Genomic DNA, 17104 nt, shown 5'->3' on the forward strand with positions numbered 1-17104 from the left:
AGTGGCTTCCCAAACTCTCCCTTCATCCATAACGAAATCCAGCAGAGTTGTATTAGATTGGAGATCTTTCTCCAGACCCCCACCTTGCCTCTTCAGTTGAGGAGTTCTTAAGCAGTCTGGACATCAAGCCAATTTTGCATTTCCACTTTACCAATCAAGGGATCTGCGTTTCTCAGGCCACCTTTTTGTGACTTATGCAGGCAATTAAGCTAGCTGAGTGAATATTAACGCCGCCTCAATCAGATGCAACTTCATGCATCACCAGTTTCTGCTTGCTGCATTGTGCCCAATCTCCATCTGGGTCCTGCGTACTGTTCACTCGCACCAACTTGGCGCCTAGAGCATTCTCAAGATTACCAATGGAAGACTCATGGTTGGGTACGACATGGGCTACCCCACATACATTTGCATTTACTATGCTTTCAAGGCATCTTTACCATTACATTTGCCTTCACTATGCTCCCAAGGCTTCTTGCATCTTCTTGGCTTCGTCTCATGCTGCCTTGTCATCCTTCCTTTCTTTATCTTATTCCTGTGGAGTCTATCCCTTGTTTGAGAGTGGAAACCACTCAACAGTTGCCCTTAGAATTTGCTCTATAATACAGCTCTAACAAATCACAATTAGAATAAAATCATATAGGAAGAGCTAAATGGGTTTTCGTTGCTCAGCTGTGTTATCAATTGTGTTTTATTTATCTTTTAGTGTTTTCGACTTTTATGTCTTTTCATGAAAACACATGCAATATACATGAAGTGACACAAGAACATCATGAATTCAGGAATTCAAATGTATTTCAAGAAAAGGAAAACATGAGGTTCTGGAGAAACAAAACATTTCTCATAATAATTGTTTATTAAATACAAAGTTAAATTGTTTACGTTCATGTATTTCTCACTTTGACTAAAAGCAAACTGTTATTGCATTTATGCCTGTATTTCAGCTTGTGGTTATCGGCATGCGAAATCACCCCTCGAATTTACCAGTGCAGCTGGCAGCAAGTGCGTGTGTGTTTAACCTAACCAAGCAGGATCTGGCAGCAGGGATGCCTGTCAAATTGTTGGCTGATGTAACCCATTTACTCCTTGCGGCTATGGAACAGTTTCCAAATCACCAACAGGTAATGGACAACTTAGTCCTCTTCTTTTTAATCCATTTCTTCCACACTCTGAGTGCAGGGTTACAGTGAATACGTGGAGGTATTTTCGTTCATTAGGTGATGTTCGCATGCACTGCACCTTATAGTTGACAAAATGAATAGTCCACCTGAAATATAAGGATCAACTTTGAACATTAAAACACTTTTTGATAGTGACTTTATGGATAACATTTTCATTAAAGCACATATATATATATATATATATATATATATATATATATATATATATATATATATATATATATATATATATTTTTTTTTGCTAAACTTCAATGCACTTTGAGAACCCATGTACTGCCAAATCAGCAATAATCATTGCTACAGTCTGTATTCAACATGATATTCTATATGAATCAATCAATAGCTGGGCAGTTGAGGTTAACACAAGGTTCTTTCAAATCTGTTTTATTGAAAGTGGTCAATATGTTGCTGCTGCCGTTTAATTAAAACTAGGGATGTTAATTGCCTCTGCTTGTCTGGTGACATTTTATGGAAGAAAAGAAAAGAAAAGCATGAGATTCATGGGCAGGTCTCTGAGTTGGCACACCCATACTTGCATATTGGCTTGATCTACCTTGAGAATGAACTATCACTGGTGCCCTTTTACACAAAAAGATAATTTCAAACCTGACGAGCTTTAACTTGTGGATGTGTTTAAACTTTGTCAGCTGGGACCCGGTCAGAGCTTTTCACCACACCGTAGCAATGCCGCTTTCCTGGGAACTGTGGAATTCCAACAGGAGTACTTTGCCACACTGCAGTCTGGCGAATGGAGCTGAACCCAGCGGCTGTGACCTGCAGGAGTTTTAAGCGCAAGCCAATGCCAGAGCTTCTCACCCTGTTTGAGGGAAACCTTCCCGAGTCTGAAGACGTGGGCCAAAGACACCAACTGAGCATGGAAAGCACATGCAGGGCCTGCGCAGGATGTCCTGGCTCATTTGGAATACTGATGTCCGTGTCTGCTGCCTAAGATGCCAGGCCTGACAGAACTCTGTATGGGGACCCAGTCAGAGTTTTTCACCCTGCTGTAACAGATGGAATCCTCCAGTTGCCCACAAGACCCTATCCCTAGCCCTCTGTGATGCTGCAGGCTGCTGAATGGTAATCTGCTCGAGGCCGGTCAGAGCTTTCATTCCTGCTCAAGAAGGGAAAGAGCACCTTGCACATGCCTCCAAGAGTACCTGGGAACATGTAGTGTTTGTGCTGTACCCCGGGAGGAGAGACACGTCTGAGTTAGCAACGCTGGCTGGCCAAGCGTCCGGCACTCTGTCTAACCAGTCAGCCAGCCACCTACCAGATGGTCAGATGCTGGGTCGGCAACCAAATGGTCATTCCCTACCTGGCAATCAGGGAAACCGCTATCCAGAGTTGCCATGGAATTCATTGCTCAGGAGGTCCTTACCTGAGCCACTGACCAGTTTACCTCCCTATCTTGAGGCACCTCTGCTACTTACTGTTCAGGCCAAGGGAGTATGCCCCGGATTCCTGACCCTGGTTGTGCTGGGCAGCGGGAGTTAACACGTAGCGGAGGCAGCCTCCCTTGGAACCGTGCACCTTCCTTTCACCTGCAGAGGGATACATGGGGCCTGCAACCACAGATGGAGACTAATGCTTTGGTCAGAGAATCACTTTGAACAGTTCACAGCTAGGTAGCTCCTCTGCTATTTAGGAAACCCTGACCCAGAATTAGGTTGCCTACTAATGATTTAGTACCTGGTGCCCCACGAAAATGTGTTCGACTTCTATAGGCTTAATTAAAAGACAAACATCCCTTCAAAATCAAATGATAAAGGCTCTTTTCTAATCTAAACCAGACATACAGCCACAATAACAAAGACTGCAACTGCAAGGTATTAGACAAAAAGCTTAGCTCAAGCTACTCCTAAATAATAAATGAGGGAGCATCGAGGAAGGCATAGGAGTCTCCTTAAAAACATGTTCTTCATTACATAAAAGGTTGGTATGGCCCCACATTTCACTGCCATAATCGGCAATGAAAACACAGTTCGCTTTATAGATATCCAACATGACATTGATGGATTTACGATCCAGCCTTTTAGAAAAAACAGAGGCTATGCAACTGGCAAAAGTATTACATTTCCAGAGCATTTTCCTTGCTAAAATGCTTGTTCTTCCTCTCAGTGGATTAATACTCAGCTTCAATGTTTATTCTACAGGAATAGCGATTTTTCTAATGAAATGTAGATCACTTTAAGTTTGCTTCAGTATTTAAAGTACGAAAAACAAAGATGGACTCTATGATTTCATTTCAAATCGTGCCCATGAACAAAACCTTCTTTGGCCCTTGCTACTAGTTTGGAGGAGTAGGTATTTATCATAACTGGTAAATATCATTACTCCAGGTTGAGGTACTTACCAGCTTTGGTAAATAACTCCTACTCTGAGTTTTCAGATGGAAAAAGAAGCATTCCTCGCAGGATCGTTTTATATCCCCCAGTAAATTCTGGCAAGTCAAACGTGCTGAACTTTATCAGGGAAACCTTGAGGGTGTGATATTTGTCACACGGCTCCTAATTCTGATCTTTATATAAACTCCTGTCTGCACAGTGATCTGAATTCAGCCATGAAATTGCATTAGGGCCTCAGTGTTGGCCGACCTGGAAGGTGAAGCAGGTCTTTGTTCAAGCTGGTTTCCATGTTATAGGCACTCGGCTTTGTTTTTAAGGGGTTGCCTGGTAGAGAAGAGTGCAGCATGACTGAAGTCTTCAGCACTCCTCATCCAAAAGCCGCTGGTTCATCATTCCGAATTTGGTCAGCACACAGAACTACTGTCTCAGTCCTACGAACCTACTCTACACCTTACAACCAGAGCTGGTGGAGTGTGGTGAAACAGGTTTGGTACATCAATTCTGAATAGCAAGGCTTCAAATGAGGATAATTAACCCAGCTTCTATCAAAATCGTGATGCTCAGCAATGCAATTTGAGAATAAAATGCAGACAAGCCAGTTTACTGAGTATCTTCTGCCCTATGTAAATGCTTAACTTTTTAGCATTTTATAAATCCATTCTCAGTAAAGCAAATTTCATGGTACATATTGAGGTGCTGTGTTTTTTTACTAGGACACGTTTATCTAATAAGCTGTATAGGTATTGGAGGATGTGTGCAAAACACCTGGAATGTGCTTAACCGGGAATTTCACCCATATATCCCACCTCTCCCCACTGTGTTACATGAACTAATCATTGAAGGCTATGATCAGTAAACCCTACAGTGTAGTGTGTAGGAAGTTGCATGGAAAGCTCAAATGTAATATTCTTAATTATTTCCTATAGGAAAGTAAAGCATGTGCTTTTTGTGGGAAGTCTTTTGTGGGGCTCACAAAAATTTTTTACAGACTCAAACTTTGGACGCAATCGACAAATGACTCCTTCTGTTTTGTATAGTTGCGAATCCAGCAAGGATTTTTGGGTGACATTGCAGGTTCACATGGCTTTGCAAAGGCCTAGTGTGAGGTTGTTTCAGAGGCAAAGCGTGTCCACATGAATGGACCGTCCTACAATTCAGGGATTTTCTTCAGCAAGGCATTAAATGACATTGTTGCTGAACTCTGCAGCATTAAGGACACTTGATTTTAAAAACAAATCTAGGGTTCCAGGTGTGAGCTGTAGAATGCCTTTAACTCCAGTACCTTGCAGACTGACAATCTGTGGGAGGGACAAATAGCTGGAATGTATCCACTAATGTGTTTTCCACTGTATCGCCATCTACCCACAAACAGTACACTTCAGTTTTGACGATCTGAACAGTTGCCAAATTACTCACTAAATGCAGTTAAGTGAGTTATTAGATTTTCATTTTTCTCCTATAAAACGGTGAAATTGAGAACACCTAGTTGGAAATAAATTTGGTTGGAGCTAGTTTTGGCTGTAACTCATATAAAACACCTATTGCCACCCTCCCTCCACCACCCTCCTGATGTGGGTAATACATCATCTTTAATTGAAATTCAAGGGACGTTTGCTTGCTAATTCCAGGACTAGGAAATTTGCAGGTTAAATAATTTTTCTTTATTTAGGGTAGATGGTTAACTTATTGGGTTTCGGTGGAATTTTGCAGGCGGGATTATTAAGGCCAAAGTTACACTAGTAATGTGTCTGACACTGCCTACAAGCTCAAAGAGATTATAAAACTTAAACAAAATATGTCTGAAAGAGACAATTAGTTATGGGTTCCTCACCTTAGAATTACCCCCAGGCATTAGACTAGATCTGTAGAATTGTTTTAGTCTGCAGTACCCCAGCGCATCTATAGGTGGCATTGATCGACTCAACGTTCGTCGTGGTTGCCGGATGACGTCTCAGTATTTACTTAGACGCCGCACCTCGCGTGCTGACGTCCATTCTTTCTTTTTCCACGCCAGCCAGCGCAGATCCAGAGAGGTACCGCAAGTCATTTTTGGACTCTTTTTGCAACTTTGTCGATGTATTTTCGAGTCCTTCGACTCCTGGTGCACACAGGGATGTCCCGGCGTCAAGACTTGTGACTCTTGTCACAAACTGTTACTGACCTGTACCATGTGTGCCTTTGGTGCTTGGAGCGCGACCACGACCCGAAGTCATGTTCTGACTGCCAGGCCATGAATCCAAAGTCTTTGCAGGAGTGGTCCCAAAAGCTTCTCGAGGCCCAGCAGTCAGCTCCGCGCCGTTCGAGGTCCCTTGTCGAGAGCGACGTCACAGGACCGGTTGCGGAGTCGTCACCACCATTCTTCATCCAAGTCTTCATCTTTGGGTAAGTTGAAGCACAAAAAGAAGGTGAAGAAGCACCGTCGCTCTTTGCATTCTCCCCATCCGTCGGCCTGCGTGTGAAGTAGAAGGTAGTTGTCTGGCTCCACCCACGAAGCCTTTTGGGTCGACTCCGGCCTTCCCGCCCTTTCCGGTAGCCGGAGTGAGCCCTGTTCAGCTTCAAAACTTCTATGAAGCCTTGCATTCCATCTTCGGGCAGCCCAACTCAGCTGGTGCGCCCTCGGGCCCCACAGACTCGGTTGGGGACTCTAAGCCTTCGATGCCAGTAGCTTCGTCTTTGGCACTGCAGGACCACCAAGGATCCAGCCTGGATCTGGATCGGCGCCGGGCGACCTCGTGACACCTGCTCTGGCCCCGAATCCAGTGACAACACTTCCACCGCCTCAGACGCTTGTTGTGTCCCTAGATGATGTCGACCCCGGCCTCCCCCTCGATGCAGACACGGAGCAGGACTGATGTCGACTGATGTCTGGAACGTCGCCGACCAGTACTTTTGTGCCATTGTTAACCCCTGGTGTTCCATATCGCCCTGAGTGGCTACCAGAAGAGGGTGAGGAGGACTGGGAGGGGTCTGTGGACCCTGTAGCAGACCAGTTGAAAGACGCGGACTGGAGAGAGGTGTTTGGTGAGGGCAGTGGTCTGGATACGTCCCCAGACCTTGGCATGCTTTCTCGCCCTACCATGGCTACGAAGGAGGGTTGTATCTTACCCAGTGGTGTTGCGTTGGGCGGCCAAGGCCCTAAACCTCAAACTTCCTACGGTGGCAGTCAGGACTAACCTCCTGACTGAAGTGCTTTAGCCGGCAGCGGCCTCTTCGGAGCCCCTGCTGCCGTTTAATGAGGCCTTCACGGACATCCTTTTGGGTACCTGGTCCAAGCCCAACAGAGGGACTCCTGTGAATAGGATGATGGCCCGACACCACCGCCAGACCATCGGCGACCCCCTTTTTCCTCTCCCAACACCCCACCCCTGAGATGTTGGTGGTCCAAGCCTCAACGTTCAAGGGAGTATTCCCTAACGCACTTCCTGATAGGGAATCCAAGCAGCTGCACCACCTTGGGAAGAACATGTTTTCTTCCTCCAGCTTAGGACGGTCGGTGAACACTGCATGTCTCTTGGGCCGTTACTCCCACTCTGTGTGGGACACGGTTGCGCAGGTGCTGCCACAGTGTCCGGAGGCGGGTCGGGCCGTGCTCTCCCGTGCTGTTGCTAAAGGGAGCGACGCCGCGAAGTTTGCCATCCTGTGTGGGCTGGACACCGCCGACTCACTAGGCAGGACGATTTCGATGTCAGTAGCACTGAGACGCTGCGCCTGGTTGATGTCCACTGGTTTTTCGGGTAATGTCCAAGCAACACTTTTGGACATGCCCTTTGGCCATCACCTTTTTGGCGACAAGGCAGATGACGCGCTCGAGCCCTTTAAGGATTCTAGGGCTACAGCCAGATCCTTATGCCTCACTTCCACCTCCTGCCCAGTGCAGTCTGCTTTTTGCCCCTTTCGTGGCTACGGAGGGGGTTCCCTGCCACGTTCCACCCAGAACCACAGGCCTGCGCAAGCTGTCCAGCCTCTGCCTGGCCAGGGACTTGTATCCCACCGCCTTGGATCGTAGAGCCAGCGGACGGGCTAGTCCACCAGCACCCCCTATGCAGCTGCCTCCAAGCGTCCTAGTCTGACCTTTCAGGCCCATCAATTGCCAGTGGGCGACAGGATTCGCCATCACCTCCCCCACTGGCTCAACATCACGTCTGACAGGTGGGTTTTGCAGATAGTCCGAAAGGGCTACTCCCTCCCCTTCGAGACTACCCCTCCATCCATGTCATCTCAATTCCATCACATGTCGGAGGATCACCTGGCCCTTCTCCAACAGGAAGTTATGGCACTCTCGGCCAAGGGCGCCATTCAGCGTGTTCCTGCTCCAGAACTAGGTTGTGGTTGTTATTCCCCCTACTTTCTGATGCCCAATCTTGGATCTCAGGAACGTCAACCGCTTCCTCCGTTAGGAGAAGTTCAAGATGTTGACCTTGGCTCAGGTCCTGTCTGCTCTCAACCCTGGAGACTGGATGGTAGCGTTGATTTCCAGGACGCTTATTTTCACATTCCCGTCCTGCCGGCCCACCGCAGTTCACTGTAGGCCACAAGCGCTTTCAGTTTACCGTGCTCCCCTTTGTCCTTACCAGCACCCCACTGGTGTTCGCGAAAGTGATGGCGGTGGTCGCAGCTCATCTGTGCAGATCAGGGGTTCCAGTCTTCCCCAATCTCGACAACTGCTTGTTGAAGGCGGGCTCGCCACAGGCCGTCGTCTCCCACCTCCAGACTACGTCCGACTGCCTGCATTCGCTGGGATTCACCATCAATGTGCCGAAGTCACACCTAATTCCCTCTCAAAAGGGCCTTTTCATCGGAACGGTTCTGGACACAGGGCAGTTTTGGGCTTATCCTCCCAAGCATAGAGTCCGGGATATTCCAGCTATGATTCTGATCCTTCAACCTCTATCATGGGTATCAGTCAGAATAACCCTGAGGCTACTGGGCCTCATGGCCTCCTGCATCCTGCTGGTGGACTATGCTAGGTGGCCTATGCGGGCTCTGCAGTGGGACCTGAAGTTCCAGTGGGCACAGCATCAGTGGAATCATTCCGATTGTGTCCAGCTCTCGGAGGGCACTGCACGCCAATTGCAGTGGTGGCCAACAAACCAGGATTGGGTCAACCGCAGATCCCTCTCCCTTCCCCAATTAGAGTTCACAGTGGTGACGGATAAATCACTGCTGGGGTGTGGCGTCCACATGGGAGGGGGAAATCAGAGGCCTCTGTTCTTCGGCGGAGTCCCGACTCCACATTATTCAATTCAATTTTCAAGCTTTATTTCGACCATTTGGTCATAAAAGATACACGTACAGTAAAATCACATAAATTCTGTCAGTCAATAAAACATCAGTACATGATATTAAAATCAAAACCAGACAATACAAGTAATATTAAAAAGTGAGCGATTCTACAGTCTACCCAGCATTTTTTAAAAGACGACTACGCGTATGCCAGACATTCGTAAAGAATTTGGAAAGTGCAAAAACAATTGGGCCGGAAGCATCGCATTTTAAAATCCTGTACATCGGTGCATATTCCCTGCCACCCAAATTCTTAATCAAGGGCAGTAGCCAATACTTTCTGGCTGCCTTGTATGCTGGGCAGAAAAAGATCACATGCAAATCATTTTCCTCTTTGTCAACACAAAGAGGACAGAACTTGGTAGAAGGGACTTGTGACCAGGTGCTAGAAAAGGACCGTAAAGGCAATGTGCCGTATCTCCACTGGAGAAATAACTTTCTAGTGAATATGGGATATACGGGATCAAGAGCTTTCTCAAATGTATAGAGATCCTTGGTTTGCAGGAATATGGAGGAAAGGGACCCCTCTGTCTGGGTAGCTATAGCCCTTACCCTTTTGTGTTCGTGGTACAGATTCGCCAAAGCTCTCTTAGAGATTCTTGGTGCTGTATTTGCTGGTTCGGTCCACAATTCAGGGAGCCCCAAATCTGTGCAAACTGACTGGATATTTTGGACCCAGGGAATACTGAGCGCCTTAGGATGTTTTAGTAGTTCGACCAGTTCCGCCCTGTAATCGGCGAGATCGTCGCCGCTCCATAGCCTGCGCCAGAAGGCAATGGGTCTTAGACTTATCTCGTCGGCGAGAGGCCGTAGCCCTAAATCAAGCCTCAAAGGGAGAAGCGGGGTGCTAGGGGGAAGTGCGGTAATTTGTCTTAAAAACCTATTTTCTGTGCAAGACAAGTTCCGGCATGGAATGTGGCCCCACAATTCAGCCCCGTACAAGATCGCCCCCCTTGCCTGTGCCTTATATATCTGAATTAGGGCCCCCAATGGGCGATAGGTCGAACCGGTCATCATCCGGGAAATACCCCCGGTAATTTGTACTAGTTTAAGGTTAGCCCTGGTTTGATGGCTCTCCCAGGTCATGTTTTCGTTGAGTGTCACGCCGAGATATTCGAACGTGGCTACTCTTTCCAGTCGCGCTGCTCCCAGTAGGGGATTCGGGCGCTGTTTGGGGCTTGGGTTCAATACCATATATTTGGTTTTTGTGGCATTGATTTCCAGCCCTCTATCCTGACAGAAGGCCACAAAGGCATCAAGTATCCTTTGGATGCCCATGGGTGTTTTGGATACCAACAGTGTGTCGTCCGCAAACATTATTGCGGGCACACTGTTGCCATTCAATTTGGGGGCATCTGTATAGTCGGTGGCGTTTAGATGAGCGATTACCCCGTTGACGAAGAGGCAAAACAGGGTCGGCGCCAGCACACAACCCTGTCTTACCCCTCTGCCCACGGGGAATCTATCAGTCAGCTCCCCCGACCTCCCACACCTCACCTGGGCATAATTATTATGGTGCAGCCTCTGCAGGGTCAGTAAAATATCTGGTGGAACGCCCATCCCTGCTAAGATGACCCAGAGTTTTCCCCTGGGCACGAGGTCGAAGGCGGCTCTTAGATCCACGAAAATCGTGTACAGACTACCGCCCTCGAACCTCACTGTCCTCCAGTAGATCGAATTCAGTCTAAAGACCTGATCCACAGTCGATACCCCTTTCCTAAAGCCTGCCTGATATGGACTGAGGGCGCCCACCTCCTCAATCCATTCCTGAAGCCTGTTCAGGAGAACCCTGCCGAACAGCTTCTGTGCTACATCTATCAGGCTAATCGGTCTGTAGTTGGCTGGGTTCAGGGGGGATCCTTTTTTGAAAATAGGGACCACCTCAGCCCCCAGCCAAGTACTGGGGATTTCCATCCCACTGAGGACACCATTAAAAAGAGCTGCGAGGTAGGGCGCCCAGACGGTGGTCTCCTGCTTATACAGGTCTCCCGGTAGCCCGTCCAGCCCAGGCGCCTTCCCCGAAGCTAGGCCTGAAATAGCAGCAGTAACCTCGCTCAGTGTTATTTGATCCGCCTGCAAGCCCTGTCTCACTGGTTCAATTGGCACAGGAAGTTCTCCGGACTCAGCGCTATATAGCGACTGGAAGTGGGCCTGCCACACTCCAGGAGCTATATTAGGCTCCACTGCCGAATGTAGACTCCCTGATCCCCCGTTCACCATTCTCCAGAACAGGCGTTGAACTTGTACTGCTAGGGCCTTTGTGAGCTCTTCCCACTGATTTTCCTCCCATTCTATTTTGGCCTGTGCAAGAAGCTTCTTATAAGCTTGTCTACATTGCTTAAGACGTTCCCCTCCTTTGCCCTCCTTAATTACTCCAAGGAGTTCTGTTTTGGCCCGTCTGCAGGCTATGTTATACCATTGTGTTTTGCCTTGGGACCTCTCTCTTGGCTTTCGTACTTTACGTGTAAAGTGGGGTGCCGCCACTTTTATGAGTTCTTTATGGGCATCAAACAGTTTACTCCTTATATCTATTTTGTTTGCCACACTATCAAGGTTCCCAACAGTTTCCAGGATGGGGGTAATCTCTGCATAAAGCAGTGGGAGTTTGTCCTTATTTGTGACCATATGCTCCCACCTAATTCTTCTCCTGCTGTTATCTATAAGGAGTGTGGGATAGTTCCCTTCCTCATGGGTCGCTAGGCCCTGGGGTGCTGGATGGACAAGGTCTAACTCGAGAGCATTGTGGTCACTATCCATCCTATCAATTACCCTAAAATCCTGTATTGTTGACCACCTCGCTCGTTGAACCAGAATGTAGTCCAAGTGTGACTCCCTTCCCTGGCGATTGTAAGTGATTTTGCCTGGTGTGTCGGAGTTGGTTCGCCCATTACACGCTCTGAGTCCGTACCTTAACGTGAGGGCAGTAATTTGCAACGCTAGTGGGGTCCAAGCTTTCGGAGATGGCACATCAACCCCTGGTACTGCCCACCTATCTTCTTCTTCTGATAGGAACCCTTCCTGGAGGCCGGGGAGTGGCTCAAAGTGAGAGTTAAAGTCTCCACCCACCACATAATATGAATCAGTCGACAGTTCAGATAAAAAGTTCGAGAGTTCATTAAAAGTCGGTGATTCTTTTGCCTTTCCCATTGGCCTGGAATAGATATTGACCAGCAGGAGGTTAACTTTGTTTGGCCATGTTAATGAGACCGCGAGGATGTCATCAGAGCTGCATGGGAGCCGTGTTGCCACACAGCCCAGGTGAACAGCAATCCATGTCGCAAGGCCCCCTGATGGTCGGCCTTTGCCTTCCCACCTAGCTGGAATAAAAAAGGATGAGTAGCCTTGATGCCCATAGTCCTCTCTGGCCCAGGTTTCCTGGAACATACATATGTCACCAGTTTCTATGTACTTTCCCCAGGCCGGCTCTTCCAATTTATTTGCTAATCCCGCGATGTTCCAGGAGATTATCCTCAAATGTTCGGAGGTGGGAGATGTCCTAGCGTGAGGGATGGAGGGGGTAAGTCCATGATCCACTTGTGTTGCAGGGCCTGTGGCTGGGGCAGCAAAAGATACATGTGACTCCAGGGATCCCAACTCCCCCTCGCCCACAAGGAAGGGAGCCATAGTTATCCGCTCGACAGCAACTACTCCATCAGTGGCTAGTTGGGAGGATTCAATTCGACCGTGGTCTAGGGCAGATGAATCATTCAATGGGCCAGAAATTGCACCGGGGGACACAGTGGGGGGATCCAGGGGGCCACAGAAGCCCGATACCCCTGGCGCAGACTTACAGACGGTGAGTCAGTCGACCCCGTCCAGCCCGTTCAGACAGTTAAAGCGTTTAAAATCGCAAAAGGGTGTGTCCGGCGGTTGGAAGTACGGGCGTTGAACAAAGCCTTTGTGATTGCGTCTATAATCCACCCTTGTCCAGTCATCGTGTGTTGGGGCCTGGTGCCTGGGAATTGGGGGAAAGAAAAAGGATACTGGGAGGGTCTGTATGGTGGAATCAAGGGATCGGTTCATTCCTCCACAGATATGTCGAACCGTACCCGGATCTTTAAAGGTTACCATGATACAGTCCCCCACTATGGTTTTCCTGGTCTTCCCTAGCCATGGAACCCTTCTCACCATGATGATCTCGTTATTAAAGTGGGGTGGCAGGGGTCGGTTCCAGTTAAGCCATTTGATTACCTTTTTCTTAAGGGATTGATAATCCTCGTTTTCTCCTGATCTTAGATGGGGGGCACCAGCTAAGACCACCATTAGTCTATTAGCCTCAGGTGGGAGGTCTGGCCTCCGTGGTCTGGGAGTTGGGCAAACGGGCGTGACTGGGGGGGCATTAACCTGATCTTGGTGTGTTCCAGTGGACTCTATTTGTGAACTATGTGGGGCTAGAACCACCGGATCAATAGGTCTGTTACTTTGGTTATTGTGCCGTGCTTGGAGTTGGACAGCCATAAGGGGTTGCAGAGGGGCGGCAGATGGCATGCTTCTGGGGGGGGGGCTTTGTTGACATTAGTTACGGTTTCTACTTTAGAAGGTTCCCCAACCGAGGAATGGGTTTCCACTAGCTTTGTTTGCTTGCTTACTAGAGTATTCAGAGTGGTAAGAGAAGTTTCTAGTAAGGTGAGCCTAATCTCGACTTTTTTTAAACTGTCGGTGATGGGCTGCAGGAGGGAGCGGAGTAGGAATTCGATGCTCCCCTTAGCAGAGAGTGGGTGGTTTGGATTCGGCGTAATAGCCTCTGGCTCTTTGGTGGTGGCAATTATACTGGAGTTTGAGAGCTTAGGTGGTGGCACTATCTCCGTAGTCTTCCCCGGTAGGGTGGTGTTAGTATGCTTCTTGCCAAAATCCAGATGTGATATTTTGGATTTCCCCCGCCCCCCGCTGTTTTCCGAGCCCGTTTACTGGGTGGGGGCCTGTGTATATCCGCCACGACATTTAATTTAGGCTTGCTCTTATTAGCCAATTGTATAGGTTGGGTTTGGGTTACCAGGTTAACAGGGGTATGAGAAATCTCTAGGGGGGCTGGCTATGTGTTTTTTGCAAATGCTATCCCTGGAGTAGAGGGAACTTCCCTTAGTAAAACAGGGAAATCCTCTAATGTCGAATTATCTAAACTACTGGGTAGCGCGCCTACCTCTTGAGTGGTGGGGTAGGGGGTGATATCTAGCAAAGGCCTAGTTTTCATAGATTCAATGGAGCGCCTACGCTCCGCCCTACGTTTCTCAAGTGAACCTTCCAAGTCCGCCTCTCCTTTATTGGGTTTGAAGTAGTTATCCAAAGTCCCAGAGCTGGAAGCACCATCCCTTGAGGGGGTTTCCCGTGGTGGAGGCGAAGGCATAGCCTTGATTATGACGCTAAGGGGAATCAAGAGAGGGGGCCCGGCCCGGCCTCCTTCGGCCCCTGACGGCCACAGACGGTCCCGCCCTTGTCCCGGGCTTCTCCCGGCGCGCTCCCGCGCAGCAGGGCTCTCAGCTGTAGATGTAGTAGCGGTAAAATAAGGGGAGGAGCCCTGATTATGAGGCGTGTGGGGCTGGGCGGGGCGGTCAGGGAGAGCAGGCCAGCTGGAACGGCCAAGGCAACCCGGGACTCCTGGGAGACTGAGTCCGGGTTGCAGCTCGCAGCCCTGTCGCACACTCTCCGCCCAGCAGTGCAGCACAGACTTGGTTCACCCCCTTCTGCGACGCGGGACCCGCGGAGCGGGTTCCGCTAGCTGTGATGGCAGGTGGTTATGGAGGAGAGAAGTCCGTGGTCCGTGGAAAGCAGCAGGCGTCCTTCAGAGTCCCAAGGCAGGTAGGGAACGCTGCCGGTTATGAGGCGTGTGGGGCTGGGCGGTCAGGGAGAGCAGGCCAGCTGGAACGGCCAAGGCAACCCGGGACTCCTGGGAGACTGAGTCCGGGTTGCAGCTCGCAGCCCTGTCGTTCACTCACCGCCCAGCAGTGCAGCACAGACTTGGTTCACCCCCTTCTGCGACGCGGGACCCGCGGAGCGGGTTCCGCTAGCTGTGATGGCAGGTGGTTATGGAGGAGAGAAGTCCGTGGTCCGTGGAAAGCAGCAGGCGTCCTTCAGAGTCCCAAGGCAGGTAGGGAACGCTGCCGGTTATGAGGCGTGTGGGGCTGGGCGGGGCGGTCAGGGAGAGCAGGCCAGCTGGAACGGCCAAGGCAACCCGGGACTCCTGGGAGACTGAGTCCGGGTTGCAGCTCGCAGCCCTGTCGCACACTCACCGCCCAGCAGTGCAGCACAGACTTGGTTCACCCCCTTCTGCGACGCGGGACCCGCGGAGCGGGTTCCGCTAGCTGTGATGGCAGGTGGTTATGGAGGAGAGAAGTCCGTGGTCCGTGGAAAGCAGCAGGCGTCCTTCAGAGTCCCAAGGCAGGTAGGGAACGCTGCCGGTTATGAGGCGTGTGGGGCTGGGCGGGGCGGTCAGGGAGAGCAGGCCAGCTGGAACGGCCAAGGCAACCCGGGACTCCTGGGAGACTGAGTCCGGGTTGCAGCTCGCAGCCCTGTCGCACACTCACCACCCAGCAGTGCAGCACAGACTTGGTTCACCCCCTTCTGCGACGCGGGACCCGCGGAGCGGGTTCCGCTAGCTGTGATGGCAGGTGGTTATGGAGGAGAGAAGTCCGTGGTCCGTGGAAAGCAGCAGGCGTCCTTCAAAGTCCCCATTAACCTTCTGGAGCTTCGGGCGATTCATCTTGCTCTATAAGCATTCCTTTCCTCTGTCCGGGGAAGAGCAATGCAAGTGTTCACAGCCAACACCACCGCCATGTGATACTGCAACAAACAGGGCAGGGTTGTGTCGTGGACCCTATGTCAAGAGGCTCTCTGCCTTTGGACATGGCTGTACCATCAGGACATATCTCTGATGGTTCTACACCTGGCAGGTTCTCTGAACGCCAGGGCGGAGAACTTGTAGTGTAGTTCCTATATTCCCAATAGGCTCTGCGCATTGGAATAACATAAACAGCAGTGTAGACGTAGGACTGAGGTCATCTAGGTCTCTACTGACTATGTTAGACTTAATTAGTTTTGCCAGCTAGCTCAGAGGTCACTAGAAACTTTCTCGAATGTTCAGGAAAGGGTTAACCGTTCTGATTTAGACAAGAAGGGATTAGTTTCTGACAACCGCATAAACATGACAACTTTGCTCCCTCAGAATAAAGAGTGTATCTCTAGAGTCGTGTGAAAACAATAGACAGCTATTTCACTCAGTCAATCGTGCATGCTTAATTTCACCAGAGTGCAGAGAAAATAGAGAGACGGGCGTTTTCAATAAAAGGTGTTATTTTATCGAGCAGTCTTCTTTCTCATGCAAGAGAAATGAATTGCCAAAATTGCAATACTTATCATAAAGTAAAGTGCGTACAGTAAAAGTAGTATTATGAAATAATACTGTAAAAGCATTGATATGGTTTCTTAGTCATATGATACTTTAAAATGGATAAAATATATACATACATAAAAACATTGACTAACAAACTCAACTGGTGCTTCTAAGATACGCCTACCCCGGTGTACCTGACCTAAGCCTAATACGTGGGAAGGAGTAAGTAAGTTGCAGTCTTAACTTAAGTTAGGTTTTTGTCAAATATCGGAATCAAGAATTCTCTCTAAGGTTTTAATCAGCTCCGTACCTTGGTTATAGAATGAAGGAGGTCTTGTATCTCGCTTCTCAGGACTCGATCTCCCAGCAACCCACGAGGGTGACTTGGGAACACCGGAGCTGGATTTCTCGGCGTGAGAAAAGGCAGCTTCTCCAGCGCGTCAAAGGGGAGGGAAAGCTTCCTTCGGCTCTCGCATCAGCTGGGCTTCAGATAAGTAGATAGCCGCTCTGCTCCACACCACGGTGTGTTTGCTTAAGGCAATGTTGGTATATTTATACCTGAACGGTGCCAGGTTTTTCGTAAGGTTGGACATAAGACGTCACTAAGAACTAACAGTTCTTTCTGGACTCCAGGAGTTCTTGTGTAAATCAAAACAACAGCAGGGGGAATTCCCGGGCTGCTGGAGGCTTGGTGTGTTTAAAGAATGCGTTGTGCTTTCTAGGAGTCTATGGGAGTAGCCTTGCCGTGTCTTGTACTGCATGGGCTATTACTAAATATGCATATGATTCTTATGCCTTTATAAGGATACTATTTGTTACAACCACATAAGGGCATGAATCGGGAATATCGAATTAGGGTCCTAGATAGAAATACAACACCCACTCCACGTATTAATGTCCATCATTACTAAAAAAATAAGCAATATTAAACATACGATGCATGTGTGTTTTCCAACCCACCCCAAAAT

At 49.0% G+C, this 17104-nt stretch overlaps 1 protein-coding gene across 1 annotated transcript in view; it reads left to right on the forward strand.

Moving 5' to 3' along the window:
- The window catches only part of ZYG11B (zyg-11 family member B, cell cycle regulator), a 285114-nt gene that overhangs the window by 139184 nt on the left and 128826 nt on the right, over positions 1 to 17104 (forward strand). The window contains exon 5 of the mRNA XM_086952450.1: positions 942 to 1118. Coding sequence (XP_086808576.1) covers positions 942 to 1118 — 177 coding nt within the window. The remainder of the gene's footprint in view (positions 1 to 941; positions 1119 to 17104) is intronic.

The sequence above is a fragment of the Lissotriton vulgaris genome, chromosome 1_1, assembly GCF_964263255.1.
Source record: "Lissotriton vulgaris chromosome 1_1, aLisVul1.2, whole genome shotgun sequence".
Lineage (NCBI taxonomy): Eukaryota > Metazoa > Chordata > Amphibia > Caudata > Salamandridae > Lissotriton > Lissotriton vulgaris.